The sequence below is a fragment of the Sebastes umbrosus genome, chromosome 14 (assembly GCF_015220745.1).
Source record: "Sebastes umbrosus isolate fSebUmb1 chromosome 14, fSebUmb1.pri, whole genome shotgun sequence".
NCBI classification, from domain to species: domain Eukaryota; kingdom Metazoa; phylum Chordata; class Actinopteri; order Perciformes; family Sebastidae; genus Sebastes; species Sebastes umbrosus.
Genome location: NC_051282.1, coordinates 5435926 through 5456526, shown reverse-complemented (window position 1 = coordinate 5456526; position 20601 = coordinate 5435926). Strand labels below are relative to the sequence as shown.

At 42.8% G+C, this 20601-nt stretch overlaps 1 protein-coding gene across 4 annotated transcripts in view; it reads right to left on the bottom strand.

The window, feature by feature from the left end:
* LOC119502013 (potassium voltage-gated channel subfamily C member 1-like) overlaps positions 1-20601 on the bottom strand; it is an 88387-nt gene that overhangs the window by 37409 nt on the left and 30377 nt on the right. For all 4 annotated transcript variants that reach the window (XR_005209993.1, XM_037792833.1, XM_037792834.1 and 1 more), the window contains exons 2-4: positions 10252-10383; positions 7392-8253; positions 3648-3860 (exon numbers count right to left, since the gene is read on the bottom strand). Coding sequence is in view for 3 of the 4 variants with exons in the window: in XM_037792833.1 (XP_037648761.1) it covers positions 3648-3860; positions 7392-8253; positions 10252-10383 (1207 nt within the window). In the remaining variant the exon portion in view is untranslated. The remainder of the gene's footprint in view (positions 1-3647; positions 3861-7391; positions 8254-10251; positions 10384-20601) is intronic.

Here is a 20601-nt window from a genome sequence, read left to right as displayed (position 1 = left end):
GAAGTCACACTGCTGGACTCTGAGCCATCTGTGTGTGTGTGTGTGTGTTTATATCGTGCAGTGTGTTTGTGTGAGTCAGGGGAAATAGCATGTGGGGAGTGTGTAGAAGAGTGTATTGGGTGTTAAAAGGTGAAAGGTCGGGGGGTTGTATTTGAAAACAAAATTATTAGCAGGTCAAGGTGGCAGAAGGCAATATGATAGCAGGAAAATGAATGGAAGATGAGGGAAAACCATGAAAGCAAACAAGGAAATGAGGATGAAATGAAGAAAGAATGGAGTGTGGGGAGGAGAGAGAGAGAGAGAGAGAGAGAGAGAGGAAGAGTTAATTGATGAATTACAGCATGGAAAAGTGAGAAAAAGAAAAGTGTGATAGATAGAGTGACAAGCTGAGAAAGAGACAGACAAGAGGAGAACAATGAAGAAGCATGATGTGATGAACAGGAATGACACTCATCTGATCTCACATGTTCTGCCAGATCAGATTCAAAATACTGCACGTTTACACATGAAGAGTTTCATTTCAAAACAAGAACATCCAGAAACAGATTTTTACAACATTCAAATGTTAGTTCCAATAAGAGCATGATGTTAGCACTTAAAAGGATAAGGCTGGAGATGTTTTGTATTTCTCTTTTTTGTCAATCAAATCCCATGAAAAGACCAGAATTAACAATGAATGTATCTACTAACAAGTGTGTATCAAAGCCTGATATATCTTCCTCTGTGCCATCGAGCTCCATTGTTCATACACAATGTAGTTTTTCTTTTACTCAATCCCACATACACCATCCTGCTGCCACTAATACTCACCAGAGCACCACATACATACAAATCCGCAACTGAAAATAGTCCCCAATTTCCTCCTTTTCCAGAGCAACGCTTGCTAAAAACTAAAGTATCCAGCTGTATCCAGAGGATCTACAGCCATGCTAGCATCTCTGTGAGACACACTTACTAAAGCACAGCAGTGCTTTGAGCTGAATGCTAATATCAGCATTCTAACATGCTCACAGTGGCAATGCTAACATGCCGACGCAGGTTGACTATGTTCCCCATCTTGGTTGAGCGTGTTAGTAGGTCTGTCACGATAACTACTGTTGTCGGACGATATATTGTCCCAGATATAATTGTGATAAACGATATTGGGGGCTAGGGCTGTCAATCGATTAGAATATTTAGTCTTGGTTAATTGTAAATTAATCACACATTTTTTTTATCTGTTCAAATAGTCCCTTTAAAGGGAGATTTGTCAAGTATTTCATATTCTTATCAACATGGGAGTGGGCAAATATGCTGCTTTATGCAAATGTATGTATTTATATGTATTATTGTAAATCATTTAACAAAACAAAACAATGACAAATATTGTCCAGAAACCCTCACAGGTACTGCATTTAGCATAAAAACATATACTCAAATCATAACATGACAAACTGCAGCCCAACAGGCAACAACAGCTGTCAGTGTGTCAGTGTGCTGACTTGACTATGACTTGCCCTCAAACTGCAAGTGATTATCATAAAGTGGGCATGTCTGTAAAGGGGAGACTCGTGGGGTCAAGGGACAGTTTTTCCTCGCCAAAATTGAACTTAAATTTGGAGCATTATTTAGCCTCCTTCTTGACAAGCTAGTATGACATGGTTGGTACCGATGGATTCATCAGGTTTTAAAACTGAGCTTCAAAACTGAGCCTGCTCCAACCTAAAAATCACAAGTTGTGTTAAAGAAATTAGTGGCGTTAAAACAGATTTGCGTTAACGCGTTATTATTATCACATTATCATTATCACATTAACTTCGACAGCCCTGGTCTGAGAAGAGATCTAATCAGCCAGATTAACTGTGTGGCTGCAGAGGCTTTAAGACCATTTCATGCCACTGATATAAAGATGATATAATAGCATAATAATGCAAGTACACTGTTTAAAAGCGCAATGGACTTTTAATTCTTAAGAATATTCATACATTGGAATTGGAAAGTGCAAAAAAATATATATATATATATTAACTTAAAATATCCTAAATAAATGAAAATAAATCAAATAAAACCACACAATCAAAACAATAAATAAAATGGACAATCAGGCTCTGTTAACAAAAATGTCCAATGTCTAAGCAATGTCCATGTCTTCTAATATGAATACCCTGCTGTTTATTCTGGCATCTTGTTGGCGAAAATGTTGGTGACATTCTTGTGTCAGCAAACACGCATGTAAACACAACGGGGCAATATCGAGGTCAGCAAAAATGACCAAGGTCGTGTCCATACATCGTCAGTAACATAATTATCATGACAGGCCTACGTGTTAGCAGATTCAAAGCTCTAAAGCTCTAAATAAAAGCTCACTTTTGCTATTTAGTACTAACACAAAGCACAGCTGGGGCTGATGGGAATGCCATTAGTTGTGCTTGTATTTGGTCAAAAAACAAAGTTTTGGACAAATTTCAATTTTGACCTGATGATGGTGCCAGAAGAAAAGCGGGGGACATGTATGTATAATAAAATAATTAAAAAAAATAATATATTATTATGTATACATGAACCTACACACTCCCTGTCATTCCCTAATTTTCTTTTATTCTACATATTTTTACCTGGAAGACCATTTGAGGATTGTAAGTGTGAGTTAAGCCATTTGAACAAACAACCAATGCTAATATTCTTGTGCCTTTTCATGGGATTTGTTGATAGTAAAAAAACACTTATCTGTATTCTAAAACCTCTCTGTATCAAACATGACATAATCTCAATAAAGGACAGTGTTTTGAAATGAAACATGTTTAGCTGCATGTACACAGTTTAACACAAAGAACTGTATCAGCTATGATAGAACATAGAAATACAGCGTATACACAGAAGACCGGTGTTATCCTGCATGTACAGTAGTGTTGCTGAGTGACTGTCGACCCACCTCAAGTGAGGAATCATCTGCAGAATCTGAATATAATTGCATTATCTGACCACCAATTCACAGAAAAAAAGCTGTCATGAATACTCGTGTGTGTGTTACAGTACAGTAAATCCAGTCACTTCAACATCAGCGCACATAGTGCTGCAGCAGCCTCTGCAGGACCTCTGCAGTACAGATGCAGGATAAATGCATGAAGGGGACTTCCTCTACTACAGCTGTAGTTTGAAGGTGTGACACACAGAATGATGGAGGGAAGTGGGAGGGAAATGTAATATGGTGTGTGTGTTGCTGAGTCTCAGTTTTAGCTCTCAATGCCTGTTGAATATTTTGAATTACAAATATATTTGTTGTCTGTATGGTGTGTGCGCTTTTGCATCTACCTTTTGTTGTATATGTGCATCTTATTCTAAAGGTCCGGGAGGGTGGGCATAATACCATGAACACCTTTATACTGTTAGGTGTTTCTATTATTTTGTCCACCACCTGTATGTATGTGAGTACAATAATGTGTGCTTGTAACATACGTGTCTACATGTGCGTGTTGATGTTTTTTGCACACTACACACACTGTCAGCACGTATCAATCAGGACCATGCATCGACCGACAGCCCACTGCTGTCACTCAAGTACCACCCTACCCCCGCTCCTCCTCCTCCTTCTCCTCCTCCTCCTCCTCCTCCTCCTCTTCCTCCTTTTTCCCCCTCAATCCTCCGCCTCCCCCCCTCCGCCCTCCTACCTTTTCGAACGTTCCCGTCCGTCGTGCGCTGGAACTCCCCGGCGCTCAGCAGGAAGCAGGCCCGGTCGTGCGGGTAGCGCTCGCGGCTGGTGGTGGAGCCGAGGCCCCCGGTGGCCGGGCTACGCTCGTCCCCAAGGACCTGGTCGATGGTAGGGCAGTCCTCATTGGCCAGGGCCGCCGCATTAGCCGCCGCATCGCCATTCTGCTTGGAATCTGGGAGAAGGAGAAGGAGAGATGTGGAAAGGGGGGAGGGGAGGTAAAGAAAAAGGAATGGTAGAAAAGGGAGCAGTGAGGAGGTGACAGAAGAGAAGCAGGGATGTTGAGAAATGGTGCAGGAGGAGAGGAAGGAAAAGTCATGGTGAGAGGATAAAGAGGAGAGGAAAGGAGACATGGAAAGGAGATGGGAGGAAACATGGGGAGGATACAGAAAAGGTCAAAATAACAAATTGAGAGAAAATGCAGAAGAATACAGAAAACAAAGTGGAAAAAAAGATAGAATGTGAAAGAGGGAGGGGGGGTGGGAGTTGAGAGTGAGAGTGAGGAGGAGGGGGACATAAAAGAAGAGAAGATTAATGGTCGGGAGAGAGGAGGAGGAGTATGCAGGGGCACCCATTGAGAGAAACAGGGAAGGTAAAAGGATGAGAGCATAAAAGCAATAAAAATGGAAAAGGGAGATAAGAAGGACTCAGAGGACGACAAGGAGAAACCGAAGCAGGAATGCGGGAGGTGAAAGAGAAGTGGTGGGGGAAAAAAATGATTAGGTGGTAAAAAGAAAAATGAAAGAGGGTAAAGAGAGGATGGAGAAGCAATAGAAGAGGGGGGGGGGAGGGGGGGGGGGGGGGGGGGGGGGGTAAAGGGACGTTAGTGCCTTGTGATAGCTATCCTGATCACATGACCAACACACTGCAGCAGAGCAGGCTGTAGACACACACACACACACACACACACACACACACTTCACATACTCACACACAGCATTTAACAGTACTGAACGAGAGAGACTAAACAAAGGAGTGTGGGACAAAATAATACTGTACCACACGCACACACGCACACGCACACACACACACACACACACACACACACACGCACACGCACACGCACACACACACACACACACACACACACACACACACACACACACTAAAGAGGAAATGGCTACAGGGGAAGCAGTGTTTGTAGCTTTCAACACAGCTGTCAAATCTGTCTAATCTGATATGATTTACTGCTCAAGACTAACAGACACAGGCCAGAGGGGGGTGGACACACACATACACAGAGGACACAAATGTCTGCACACAATAAACTAAGAAACTCTGGTCGGGGTTATTCTGGAAGAGAACGAGCCCGTGCATCGCATCGTACGGCCGCGTCAGAAAAGCGCTTTGTTAGTTTTTTCTAAATGGCCACAAGGAAGGCGGAGTGAAAAGCCGTCCGTTTACCTTTTTTTAACAGTTTTTCTTTTTACAATGAGATACATGATTAAATATGGAGATAACAGAACCGGCCGATTAGACTGTTGTCAGGCTGTTAAATAGGCATTAGCAGTCGCTATAAGCCCCATAGATGTGGGTAGGGGCGAGTAGGTTTTATCATCTATTCACATGGTAGATCACCAAAAGAAGGTATAAAAGACCACAACAGCGACTTCTAGTGGTCGTAGTAATTATGACAGGAGCAGAAGCAGAAGTCAGGCGCTGTAGTAAAGACAGTGTGAAACTCCACATAGGGTGGAGGTTGGTGATGATGGATGGGACACAAAACACAGGGTTTTCACCCGGAGTTCAATGTGTAGTTGTCTTTGTGTTCATAGTTATTGAACGTGATTTTTTCCCTAAACTTAACTAGTTGTTTTGTTTTTTTGCCTAAACCTAAAGAAGTTGTAGACTTGTTGCTTAAACCTAAAGAAGTATTTTTGTTTCTGATCAAAACGTGACATTTCATTCAGTTTTACATGTTAGAACGTGTTTCACTTTCACTTTTACAACATAGTAGGAGTAGTAGGCTCCTAATGACCCACATCTATGGTGCTTATAGGGACTGATCACGCCTATTTAATGGCCTGATAACAGTCAAATCGGGTTACAGAGCACATGTTCAGTGTTGCACACGAATGTTCATATGAAAAGTTTTAGACTCTCTCACGGTAATCTGAAGAGGGCCATTCATGGTTTTGCGTTGGCCACCATAGTTCTCCTACACACTTGGCACACAGGAAGAAATTTTGGTTGGTTGCAAACTGCAACTTCACCACTAAAAGCCGCAAAAACCTACACACTGGCTTCTTCAATGGGCTCAGTTGCAATTCGCGCATCTTTAGTGCTAATTTCCAAAGATGTGCAGAACCAAAAGGAGGGAACTTATGATATGCAACAATGCGTGTGCAAATGCTTTGTTAAAAGCAAGTGTTTAAGTGCTCAAAATCACACTCACACACACTGATTACATGCCAGTTTGCTGTCAGACACTCTGGTGGCAAGCCAATCTCAAGGCTATTCATAGTTATAAACCTTAAATCCTGTAAAAGCACAAACTGCAACTCCACCACAAGCAGCAAGCCGCCCCACACACACACACACTCACACACATTCGTGTATCAGTGCAGATGATGGACATGTCAATTAAAACAGCAGAGCAGAGATGAGATGACCTGGATCAATGTTTCGACAGGCAGAAAATACTGTATATCTATATAGACCCAATCCAGGATTATCTGAACGATGTCAGCCTTGGTGGTTCAGCATCTGGCTGCGAGAGGGAAGAGATGGATTTTGTCGAGAGAAAGTAATAAGCTTTTTTTTCCAGCTTTCTCGTCCCATCGTAAATTAAAATCTATTTTAGTGTACTCTTCTCTAGGAAGAACGAGGACATCAGCAAAGTTATTTACAGCTTCAAAACCTGTTAGATACACACTCCTCCCATCAATTTGGTGCTTGAAATTTGACCTCTGGTCATCGGTTTGACGAGAAAGTGAGAAACTTGGACAGTTTTATATGATTATTTTTTGTTAAGGCCACTCCAGTGATTAACTTTAGAATTTGGAACTCTATAAGTAGTAAAGCAGAAAAAGATGACATGTCAGGAACAAAAACAAATCCTTTCTCAACCAAAGCAAACCATGTGCTAAACAACATCCAAGCCACAAATACAAAAACATGTCCCATGACCTCTACTGCTCAACCAGAGCCACGTTTCAACGCTCTCAAATCAAATTGAAGCCCTTCTTAATGACTTTCACAGTGAAATTCACTCTAAATGTCTTTGTTTTGGGGTAAGATGTGATATTGGCTCAAATTAGATACACGATTCAGAGGTGTTTTACTGACACTGCTCAAATTAGTGTTTAAACAATTAACCAATTGTCCTACGCAAGCTGATTCCTTGTTTGTGGCGATGCAGTTGACATGAATTTATTTCACTTAATTTACTCACTAAATGTTGCTGTTTATATCTCGTCTAGCCTGGGAACGCCTCGGGGTCCCCCAGGAAGAGCTGGAAAACATTGCTGGGGCGACCCCGGATAATAGATGGTTGAATGGATGTTGCTTTTTAAAATGCTTGTTTGGCTGGGCCTTTACATTTGGATGCTGAACTTCAGTTATATAAGGTACTTTCAAGTCCGCTTTTTATTTTGAAAAACTTTACCATCTTTTTTCCCCTCACAGCCACACACTTTATGGACTTTCAAGGCCCATTGGAACCACTAAAATGTAGGTATGATCCCATTTCTGGTCAATCACTCACCTGCCCTGTTGATCTCGATGATCTCCTCCTGTGCCAGTGGGCAGTCTCCAGTACCCATCATGCTGCCGGATCCCACCACGCCCGGCCCGAGCACATTGCCCATCAGCCTGTGCGGCGAGGCGGTTGCCATGGCCAGGGCATCTGGCTTGCAGTAGTTGGGGCTGCCGGGCTGTGGCGCTCGGGGGATGTGCTTGTTCCTCTTCTTGGGGAGCTTCTGCTTGGCCATCGCCAGGGAGTAGTACATGCCGAAGTTGTTGACGATGACGGGCACAGGCATGGCGATGGTCAGCACACCGGCCAAGGCGCAGAGGGCACCCACCAGCATTCCTGACCATGTCTCAGGGTACATATCCCCGTAGCCCAGCGTGGTCATGGTCACCACAGCCCACCAGAACCCAATGGGGATGTTCTTGAAGCTGGTGTGGGTCGCGGCTGTTGGATCGTCAGGGTCGGCACCGATGCGTTCAGCATAGTAGATCATGGTAGCAAAGATGAGGACGCCCAGCGCCAGGAAGATGATGAGCAACAGGAACTCGTTGGTGCTCGCCCGCAGAGTGTGGCCCAGGACCCGCAAACCGACAAAGTGACGAGTCAGCTTGAAAATACGCAGGATACGTACAAAGCGCACCACACGCAGGAAGCTCAGCACGTCTTTGGCTGTTTTGGAGGAGAGGCCGCTCAGCGCCACCTCCAGGTAAAATGGCACGATGGCCACAAAGTCTATGATGTTGAGGGCGCTGCGGAAGAACTCTGCCTTGTCGGGGCAGAAGACGACACGGGCAAACACCTCAACGGTGAACCAAATGACGCAGACGCCTTCCACATATGTCAGCCAGCCATCTGTGACTACCTCATACACTATCTGCAGGGCAGAAGAAACAAAAAAACATGGGTTAGTTGATTTTACAATACTCATTCACTTATTCATTCATTACAAGGTATAAGCCCAGAGGCAAAATACCATGTTCCTACCAATTTGTCTTACCTATACACATGGGTGTATAGAACAATAGAAAATAAAAATACATAACTCATATTAGTGCAATCCTAACTAACCTCTAGCTAACCCCTTCCGGCACAGATAACATTCAACACTACCTCTGTATCAAGCTAAATAGCACTAGTAGCAGCAACAATTCAGCTCACAAAATCCTGAGGAAACAATGTCAAACCATGAATAAAAGACAATTAAACTCAGTTCATGAGGCCTTTAATATTGGGTTCATAAAAGAGACTTCTCATGTTATGTATCCTGTACTGCTGTACGGACTAGTTAGCTTGATAGAAACTTAGTAACTACTACAACACTTCTCTCACCAACTGACTTTCTCCATCACCTGAGTGACCTTCTAACAACCAAAGTTATGTCTCATTAAAGGGGCAATCCACCGATTTTACACATAGTTACAGTTTACTAGTTATGAGCAGCACTACTTAGTTTGTGAAAACAAGTCTGAGAAGAAAAAAAAATCAATTGTATTGCCATAAGGGATAGCTTGGCTTGGGTTTAAAGACAACAAATTTAAGGGTGTGGGCTTTTACCTTTAAAGTGGAAATGAAACGTTAAACCAAGTTAAGCTGGTTTACTAAAGGGATTTCCACTCCAATGAACAATTATATAACAAACATAACAAATGTCAGCATTTAAAAAAAAAGAAGATATTTTTCATCTTTCTTGGCAAGAGCGCCGCCATGTTGTAGTACTCTAGCCTGTGACGTCACGAGGTTGGTTGGCTCGGCTGAGTTACACAGATACAACGGTAGAGACCGTGAGAGATGGAGACTGAGGAGACACAGGACAGAAGAAAACAAAAGAGGGGGCACTATTGTAACTCGGTTATACTCCCAAGCCGATGGACACTCGGACACCACGGTGCGATGACTGGGCCTACCCCGTCCACACCGCTCGGACCTGCCGCTGACAGCAGCCCACCGAGTCGGTCCGTGTGCGCGTCGGCTTGGGAGTACAACTGAGTTAGATAGTTAGTCATTTAGTTTGCTAGTTGAAGGAGAACACATGTAACATTAGGCCGATAACGTCTGTAGTGTTTGCTTTGGTGACAAGTTTTACTTTGTGACGGTAGTTTTGACATGCTAATGTTGAGCTAGCTAGCTAGCAGAAGCTACCAGCAAGTTACATAAACAAACGCTATAACGTGGGCTTTCAGAATAAAGTTGTGCTTTCAACGTAAATGTTCTTAGCGACCCTGTCTTTGAACGGTCTGAAGGAGACAGCAGAGGAGGAGAGACAGGTGTTCAGAGAGGGGAGAGGACGGGAGATAGAGAGACAGTCGGCTGCAGCTGGAGGACTCTTTCAGTGCCACTAGCCAGCGCTGCAGTAACTTACTGATCTCTGTTTCAGCGTCAGTTTATGAAATGGACTGTTTTGTACTTGGTTTTAACATTATAAAGCTCATCTTTACATCCAGGAATAACACAAGAGTGTCCCCTCTTTTGTTTTCGTCTGTCCCGTCTCTCCTCAGTTTGTGTCTTTCACGGTCTCTACCGTTGTATCTGTAGCCGAGCCAACCAACCTCGTGATGTCACAGGCTAGAGTACTGCAACGTGGCGGCGCTCTTGCCACGAAAAATTAAACAGACCTTCTTTATTTCTTTTAAATGAAGACATTTGTTATGTTTGTTATATAATTGTTCATAAGAATGATATATGTTCCATCATGGGAAATGTAGGACTGAGGACTGAGCTTTTTGGGATGAATAATCTGGATATCTCATCCTTGGCTTTGTCTCACGAATCTCCCAACTTTATAGAACAGCAATTCTAGATTGCTGCAGTGTCCAGTCACATTAACATCTCTAATACTGAAAAAAATAAACATTTGACTAAAACTTCACTGTACCTCCTCATGCGTCACGTTGCCAACGGTGACATTCTCTGTTTTGTTGTAGATGGTGTTGAAGGCTTCGTGGGTCTCCAGGCAGAAGGTGGAGATGGAGAGCAGGATGAAGAAAAGCGAGCCGAACGCCACATACTGCGGAGAGAGAGAACCAGAGGGGGGGGAGTGTTACAAATACAGTTTGCACATCAAGCATACATCATCATCTTTTATTCAAGTAATACTACAGGAAACTGTCACATCTGCACGCCAACATTTTGTCTTTGTTCAGGTTAAGCCTTTGCCATTAGTATTTTGGTGTTCATGTGATTGCTGGTGGGGGGAGGAGGAGTTTGGGCCATTGCAGTATGTGGAAAAGCAGTGGTTATGCCAACAGGCTGTAGATAGGGGGCACCAGCAACACACTGAGGAGAGTGGAGGAATGCTGTTAATTCAGTGCAAATGTCCTGACTGCTGCAATCCCATTGATAACAGTGCAGTCAGAGACATAGAGGGAGGGATGATGGATGGAGTGTGTAAAAGTAATGAGGTACACAGGGTTCTTCTGTGCGTGTGTGTGTTTGAAAGAGAGAAAGTGAAAAAAGATAGATACACAGTGTGTGTAAAGAGAAAATAAGCGGGTATACGTGAACAATGGAGGAATAAGGAGATGTGTGCATTACTGTGAGCACCGTTATGAAATCACACATGTCATGTATCATAGAATGTATGTAGATCTGCCACGCGTATTGAGCAGTCTTTTTTTCTATCAGCATGGGATCAATAATCATCTATTTGTCGTAGACCACTGACACACATGCACGCACACACACGCACCATCAACCTTGCGTCTGGAAAATCATTCATATATTTTATGTAGCGTATTATCAGTCATTTTCTGTACAGTGCTCACGCGTGTGTAATGAGATTTCCTTTTTCTCTGCAGCATCCCCCAGCCCCCTACCATTCCTTGCCCTCCCATCTCCCCCCCTCCCCACCTTCCTACAGTACGACTCTCTCTCTCTCTCTCCCTGTGCTCTATGCAGTGAGCTGCCTGGATGTGTCGGGGTCCTCCCAGTGTGTGCGGAGTGGCAGTCGTCTTCCTAAACGCCGGGATAGATGTCAATGTTCGTTCACAGTCACGCGTACGTAAATCTCAAGGACTCCTAACATCATTCAGGCTTGTTTTCTGAACCCCTTTCCTTCCTTTTAACCCTGATGTTTGTTCTCCCCAAATGTCCTGCTACACAATCATGCAGATACTGAGCTGCCTAGATACTGACAACATATCAATGTTTGGCTGGACAGGAGAGCCCTGCCAGCCCTACAAACGCAAAAGTCTGTCACTGAGTGAGTGACTGAGTGACGAAGTTACACGATTGGTCGGCCGAGTGTTGGAGTTTCCTCATTGGCCGTTGCTCTTTCCAAATAAAAAAGGCAGGAACAGTCCTTTATGCGAATAAGTCCAGCGCGACGGAAAACTTGGACCAAGCTGTAAAACTGGGCGATCTAGTTCTAAAATGAAACCAGGAACCAATCAGGTGCGTTCCACGATCAGGTACATCACCGCTTGAATGGCCAGTTGAGTGGAGCGGCGCATCCTTTATTGTCCTCGTCGGACCTGGTGAGCATGTACTGATGGATTTAACATCATAGACATGACCACTGACTATTTGTATAACAATTTAGCCGCAAATTCACAGACTGACCGTACAAGGTCTACAACGGTTTTGACTGAGTCTTGTTTTTCTTCAAATTAGCTGAGGTACCATCTTTGTCACATATTCCCTCTCTCTGGTTTGGTCTCCACCAACTCCTGAGACAAAAAAACTGTCTTTTAGCTGCTAATTGCTCCACTGTGTTCACCAGCTAGTCTCTAATTGTGTCCGTCCGACCGGTCTCCTGGTTGAAAGTCCTGTGTTTGTTTGGCCAATTTGGCCAAGCGGGAGCATGTACAGTGAGAATTGACCCGATAAATTGGACATTTTGTCATAGCAGGAAGAGCACGGGTGTAACTAATAACATTAATGATTGCTCCGGTCCATCGTTGATATTATTAATCACACCATATAGTTACGCCCAAACCCAGCAACCCACTTAAGAAGATTTAAAACCAGTCAAGTATATACATGTTTAAGTATGCTCCCAAGTATGTGTGTGAGTGTGTGTGTGTATGTGTGTGTGTGTGTCAGGTCAGTGATGAAGACAGACAGATGATGAAGTCTTCCTCTAATCCTCAGGGAACACATCAAGTCCCACAGCTTATTATCATGGTCTAATTTAACACTGCTATCTAGAGCTGCCCTGGATACACACACACGCACACACACACACACACACACGTTCTTGAGTATTTTCAGGGTGTTGGAGAGTTATCAAAAGCAGATACGGAAGGATACAGAACATAAACATCCCCTCGTTTAATTTTACAACTTGCCTTGGCGAGCTCCTTTTTTAACTGAATGGTGCACCTTTAAAAAAAAAAAAATCAATCCATTTTTGGCCAGTATCAAAAAAGAAATGCTGCAAATTTACGCTAAATTTGACGAGGAAAAAACTGGCACCGTCATTTTCAAAGGGGTCCCTTGACGTCTGACCTCCAGATATGTGAATGAAAATGGCTTCTATGGGTACCCACGAGTCTCCCCTTTACAGACATGCCCACTTTATGATAATCACATGCAGTTTGGGGGCAAGTTATAGTCAAGTCAGCACACTGACACACTGACAGCTGTTGTTGCCTGTTGGGCTGCAGTTTGCCATGTTATGATTTGAGCATATTTTTTTATGCTAAATGCAGTACCTGTGAGGGTTTCTGGACAATATTTGTCATTGTTTTATGTTGTTAACTGATTCCCAATAATAAATATACACATACATTTATATTAAGCAGCATATTTGTCCACTCCCATGTTGATAAGAGTATTAAATACTTGACAAATCTCCCTTTGAGGTACATTTTGAACAGATAAAAAATGTGTGATTAATTTGCAATTAATCGCAATTAAATGACTGCCTTAGATAATATCAAATTGTGAATCGACATCTCGGTGATTTGGGCTCATTTTTTGTTTTCTCCGCTCCTTTTTTCTGCCTCTTTCCCGGTCAATAATTATGGAGGCTGTGTTGGCAATCATAAATGAAAGTTTTGAGGTCTTTGCGAATATTATATAAATATAAAAGCGGTGAGGTTGCAGAGTGCCACCAACTGGAACTTCTCCCACGTGCCGAGCATGTAGGAGAACTACGGTGACCAACGACTACATTCTATGTCTTCTTTAATCTACAAGACACAAGCAACACTAGAGTTCATCCTACTCTTTCTGTTCTTCCCTCTCCCTACTTTCCTTCATACCTCCCTGATCCGTCCTCTCCATCACATTCCCTCGCTCCTGTCGCTCATACAGAATGACCTAAATCTCTTTCCTTACCTCCTCCCCTGGACAATCTCCTCTCTTTCTTTAGCTTTCTCTCTTTATCTTCTTCATCACCGACTACTCCTGTCCCTCCTGTCTCGGCTATTTTCTCCTCTATTTCTGTCACTCTTTTTATACCTTTCTCCTTCATATGTGTTCTTCCCTTTCTGACGTCTCTTGGAATCATTAGATCTTTCCTTCCTCCAACTCTTGTTTTTGTTCCCCTTCTTAATTCTTTCTGTCTTTTCTTTCTTTGTGTATAATATGACAACCCAGACAATTATTTACCAACTCTGCAGTTCTCTAGTGCCAAACACTGGACAGACAAAGTTAGCAATTAGCTGGTGAACACAGTGGAACATTTGGGCTGTATAGCTCAGCAGGTTGAGCAGGTCGTCTTAACCAGAAGGTTGGTGGTTCGATTCCCCCGGCTCCTGCTGTCTGCATTTCGAAGTGTCCTTGAGCGAGACACTAAGCCCCAAGTTTCTCCCCAGACGCTTCACAGCAGCCCACTGCTCCTAGATGCTTAGGAAGGGTTAAATGCAGAGGTCAAATTGTATTGATGTACATGACGGTTCTAATACGTTTTAAAGTTTAAGTTTAAAGGCCCAGTGTGTAGGATATGGCGGTATCTAGCGGTGAGGTGAGGAGATTGCAACCAACTGAAGACTCTCCCGTCTGCCAAGCGTGTTGGAGAGCTACGGTGACCGACGCAAATGGCCGTCTCTAGATCCATCTGGAGCAGAGCCAGTAGTAGAGTGTGTGTGTACGGAGGAAGTGAGTGGTGAAGCAAGAGAGAGAGAGAGTGGCGGCGACGGGAGCGAGTAACATCATCGACTTCGGCCCAAGCAGGAAAAGTTAACCGAGTTTGGTTTGTCTGTTCCCTATGTAGATATAAACGGCTCATTCTAAAGTAACGAAAACACAACGATTCTTATTATCAGGTGATTGATTATACTCTAAAGAAAACATCCTTATTAATTATATTCCATTGCTGGTATTCTGTATAGCCTATGTGCTTGTTGTGGAGTTCTTCTGCCCCTAAAGTGGCCCAACAAAATCAAGTATTGGAGCGATATATCTTAAGTTAACGTTCAATAAAATATCACAAAAACAGTAGACAGACAACTACAGACAAGTTAGCGGCTAGGTGATGAATAAGGTTGAACACCAAAGCCAAAAGAAGTGTGAATATTGGACTTAACATTCATAAGGAGAATGGAAACTGAAAATTGTTCAGGGGTTGGTGGAGACCAAACCGAAGCTAAATGAATTGGACTTACATTCGAAGTGGACAGAACTTGCTAACGTGATAGCTAACAATTGAAGTTGGTGATAATATGTGTATGTGTGTGTGTCAGCTTTTCTGCTCCCTAGTGGCCAAAAGTCAATGAATGCAGCTATATGCTGACATGTAGGCTAACTATCCAGCTATCAGCTAAACTCTACAAATAAGAGCAAACGCCGGTCAACAAAAAAAACAAGCTTGTTAAAAGCACTTTAAGTGGTCTTACTCAGGTTTGCTTGTGTTAGCATATTATAAGAAGGAATAACACTAAAACATCATCCGGTGACTCAGAAAACACTCATTACTTAAGTACTTAGCTAATAATGTCAATACTGAGAGAGAGAAGGGATGGAGACAAACAGCAAAAGGAAAGTGTGCCAGTCAGCAAAAGAAGAGAGAGATGTAAGGAAAGCTCCCAAGGACAGGAACAAATATTTTTCTTTGTAGGCAAAAGAAAACTAATAAGAAGGTAAGACAATTGCTAAGATGAGGCAGGAAAAAAAATTTGCTCTCAACTTGGGACGTAGGATCAACAGCTTCTAATTAGAGTCATTTAGCCTGGCCAGGCTCGCAATCTGCGCCCAAAACTCATCACACTGATCCGACGCTGACCTACATGTCAGTGGAGAGGGAGAGAAAGAACGGAGGAGGAAAAGGCTACTAACAAAATCACAGAAAAAAGGAAGCTGTAGTAGAAGATGAAAGAAAACAAATAACCTTTGACCTTGAGCTGATGGATATACTGTGAAGCTCATTTAACGTTGTCTCCTATGAATTAGGTTTATATACTACTCATTTGTATTGCCAAATAGGCTATGATTTGTAATAAAACTAAACTGCTGCTTGTATTATGTTCCGTGGCAATGTTTTTTTTTCCAGTGAAGGAAGTGCACCCTTGATCTATCACATGGAATTCATTGGAAGGTAGTTGGGGTGGACAGTGGGCGTTCAAAACGCAGGACTTTGACTCCAGAGACTGAGGTTAATATCCTATATCTTCTAGGAGACATGGTTGCAAGAGACATGAAAGTAATCCCCAAATCAGGAAACTAAATGAAACGTTTACACTCTTTCAACAAAGGTCATTGAAATAAGGAGACTATCCTCCCTAGTACAGATGTCACGATAACCGATACTTCGGTACCAAGTCAATGCCAAAATTCTGACAACCTGACTGTAATCAGTTTTCTACAGGTATATGAATCAAAATATTGATATATACATATATTGATTACAGAAATATATTTTTGTGTACTGTTTAGCTGTAAAATTAAAGTTTGTGACCCAACCGCCACGTTGAAAACAGTCGATTCAAAACCAAGCCCACCGGACGGTGCCAACTTTTTTTAATCATATTTGCTCAAAGTTACCGACTTCAGTTTTAAACTATGTTACCACTGAACAATTTCTCTGAGCGTTTGACACTGACGTGGAAGGGTTTACATTAGGGGTGTAATGATACATTTTTACAACGATACGATACAATATGATTTCCATGGTTCCGATACGATTCAAGTACGATATTTGGCTAATCTAGAGCGATACGATACGATACGATTCGATATGATACGATACGATATGATTCAAGGATTTGAAATCGATACAGTAACTTTTTTTGCCAAAAATTCAATCATTGTCAGATTCAACAAGCAAAACTGTATTACTGTATAAAATAGAATGGTGACACACTGTGTCACCATTCTATTTTTATGGAATATCTTTTGCCATGTGGGCTTTAAAGATATATTATATATATTTCTTTCATTGTATTGCTGGTTGTTTCTGACTGTTTTGGCCACGCCTCTGTTGTTGCCAGAGGATGTGTCCTGGCGGTGCATCCACAGATGATTCCTATCATGTAATCATGTAGTCCCTTTTTCTGATTGGTGTCGGTGTCTCACCTGAAAATATTTCAAACTGGCATTACGTCTTGAGTGATGACGGCTTATAGCTGAAACACATTTGTTTGTTTGTTTGTTTGCCCGAAAAAAACTAAAAAAGACTCTTTATCTGTGAGTGCCGGTGATTTGTTTCCTCAGGCACTAAAGGGTGCCTCGGTGCGTCAGACGCTGAGGGGCACTTGACCAAGCGGCGGTAGTGTGAGCTGGGAGTGAGAACGGGTCGGGGCGTCAGATCAGAAAACACTAATGATGCACTGTGATGTTTAATTTGGAGAACTGGTTGAAAAAAAAAAATCTGCTGGGCACTAACGTCCTGTGTGAACATCACCTAACGCAAGAAAGGACAGTTATACAAGTAAATGTATAACGCATCATTCCAATCCTAACTCTGTTCACATACTGTATATATGTACCCACTAAGACCACAGCTTCTGGTAAAATATGCGACTGCAGCCGAAAGATTATTCAAAGCGATGCTTAATAAATTACATCATGCATTTTCTCTCCTGGAGCAGTGACGCAGCAGTCGGGATGTCCTCTCTCTTCCACTGCAGAAAAGACACACATACGCACACACACATACACACACACACACACACAAACACACATACACAGTGTACTTGTAAAGGTGACTTCACTACAAATAGCCCAGCTGAAGATTTACATACTGTTTACTCCCCAGGAGGAGGATACAGCAGTATGTTGGCTGGGATCCTCATGCATGCACACACACACACACACACACACACACACACACACACACACACACACAAACACATTTGAAGTGCGAGTTCTGCCAAGTCAGCAAGAATCTGGCTGGACAGGCTGTGTGATCATGTGTGTCTGTGAGGCAGTGAAAGATGAAAGACATAGCAGTAGAGGTTGAGGTGACAGACAAGCCTGTATGTGGTCTTGTAGCTGTGTGTTGTTTCAGACGGTAGCAAGCGGTGCACTGCATTAGTTCTCGGTGTTCTACAGTTGCTGGGATGTCCCCAGCATACCTCCCTCTGTGGATTTCCCCTCTTGTCCCATTTCATTTCCCCTGTTTATACTCATTTATCTCTTGCTCTTTATCTAGTTGTTTGTCAGGCTGCCTTCATCCTCACATGGTATTCTGAATCCGCCCAAGTTTGCCGTCTCATCCTCTCTCCCTGTTGCTGACAGATGGCGACATGCAGGAGGTGTCAAAGAACAACTTCAACACAAAACAAGCCTGAAGATCTGACAATATTGCGATGGATAATATTATTAGGAGCTTTGAAACCAGCAGTAGAAGCCTTTTTAGGTCTTACATTTATCTGACAGTTTGGGCAGGGAATGAACTTGAATGAACTTTTTTTTTTCATTCTTCACACAACTACTTTTGTCATTTTTCTTGCGTACAACTGAGAGCAACACCATGAATGCTTTCGGGAAGACACTGTCCGCAAGTGTCAAGACCACAAAGTTCTTGGAGAGAGACCAGGGAGATAGGAGGATACAGCTAGGAGGAGGCAATATGACTGCTGGCTTTTCGTCCCGTCAGAGGGATGTTCTTTTGTGGTAATTTGATTTATTGCAAATATGTTTGGGAATATTTACAAATAAAGCACATATCGACTGAAGCTGTAAACGCCTTTAAGGCCCACACACACCAACCCGACATCAAAGAATTAGCGGCGACGAAGGCCAACCGTTGAGTCGCCTCACGTCACATTTGTCTTGGCCAAAAAGTTGCACTCGAACACACCACAGAGACTACAGCCGACGGCCAGTTAGCACGTACGTCCTGCGCCTCATTGAGATGAAATAACTCTCCACACCAGCAGGCGGCGTTGGTCTGTATTTGTCATTCAAAAGGGAAACGAGGATGGCGGATATACAAGCCGTTGTCACGATACGTACATGAAGTCAAGCGGCATTTGCCGACCATTTTCACACCACTCTCACTCACCCCTTAGCTTCATTCCAGATGTCCATGTCATGGTGAAAATAGCCGTGTGTTGGAATGATCAGATGAGATGAAGATGAAAAATAAGAAGAGCCTTCTGTGTGTGTCCTCTCGACTTTACTCGTTGGCTTGCTTTCCTCATTTCTGTTTCTCTGCTCGTGCACTGATTCCTTTAAGCTGAACAGCCAATCAGCTGAACAGCCAATCAGCTTCGCCGCCGCATTCATTGTAGATGCTGTGTTAAAATATACATTGTGTATATTCCTCACTAAATTTGTATTTAACCAACAACAGTTTATTTTTGTCCCAGAGCACCCAACTTGATTCATCCAGCCGTGGCTGCTATAGACTGTTAACGAATACCTTACCGGAGTCGAAGTGTAGAACATTCGGGGACTTTTTCATTTATGACTGCTTGACGATAATGACATGGCATGAAATGACACCCAAAAACTTAAAATGCGTTATCATGACACACAGAATGTCCTTCAAATGTTGTGCTATTCATACACCTTCCCATGAGATCTAGCAATTCCGTTCTAGCAAAATCATTGGTAGGGTCATTCCTAAAGTCTGCACCTCCGTTGGTCGTCACTCATTGCAGTTTGCCGCTCCTAGTGACTGGAATGCATTGCAAAAGATGCTAAAACTCCACATCCTCACTCAGTTACTGTCCTTTAACAACTCATTACAAGCGATATTTCTGATCCCTGCACTTGCTTTTGAATCTGCTTCTCTGGAACAAATGGAATATCTCTGGAATATATCTATTGTTGTCTCTGCTGTATATATTGTGACGTTTTAATTTAGTCAGATGTTGTTTTATTGCACCAGTTGTATCTAAGTTCCAATGTCTTATCGACTTGCCGTCTGTCGCTGCCTCTTGGCCAGGTCATCATTGTAAATGAGAATTGGTTCTCGATCGACTTATCTGGTTAAATAAAGGTTAAAAAAAACAACTCAGAGAGACAAACCAACCCAGTTGCACAGCAGTTCGTGAAACAGTCTGAATGTATTGATTCGTGTACATAGACACGAATTTCACATTGTTTTCGTGATGGTCAGCACAAAACCAATTTGTATGTAATCCACATAATTGTGAACCAGAAAGTATAAAGAGCAGTGAACGCCACGTAGGGAGGAGGTCGGGAGGGGCAGTTAAAAAAACACAGGACTTTGGCCCAGGAGACCGGTGTTAGTGTCCCGCGTGAAACCACAAGTCAAGGTTCATTTATTCATCACGTAACTTCCGCACTTAAGTTAAAGCACTTCTGGAGATATTTTAACCCAAACCGCAATCTTTTCCTAAATCTTACTAAGTAGTTTTGTTGCCTAAGCCTAACCAAATCAATCTATTTCTAAACCTAGCTGAGAAGTTTTACTTTGAAAAGACTGGTGCGGGAATTGACACGTATGTCACGTGTTGCTGGAAATTCGTAGGAAAACGCACTAAAAATCCGTTGTTGAAAGTCGCTCTGAGATTCCGTGATTATTTCACAAACTGCCGTGAGACTGTGTTGGATAGATAGAGTGGCCTACTATAGCCTCAGCCTTGCTTAAACGTCCCAACAGCACTCTGATAGTAATTGCTGTCCGGCCTTCACCAGACGTATGCGTAAGCAAAGCTGGACTGCACTGAATCAGCAAGGAGGTGGGGGTGGGTGGGGGTGGTGTTGTTGGTAATGGAGAAAAGAGGATCGATGGGACTCTTTTGGATGAAAAACAAAAGAGCTCAGCCTCGATGTCTTTTCATTATAAATCGATAGATTAAATCCCATCAATCACAACATATCTCCATAAATCATAAATACAGCCAGTCAGTCGGAGTTTGGATCTTCT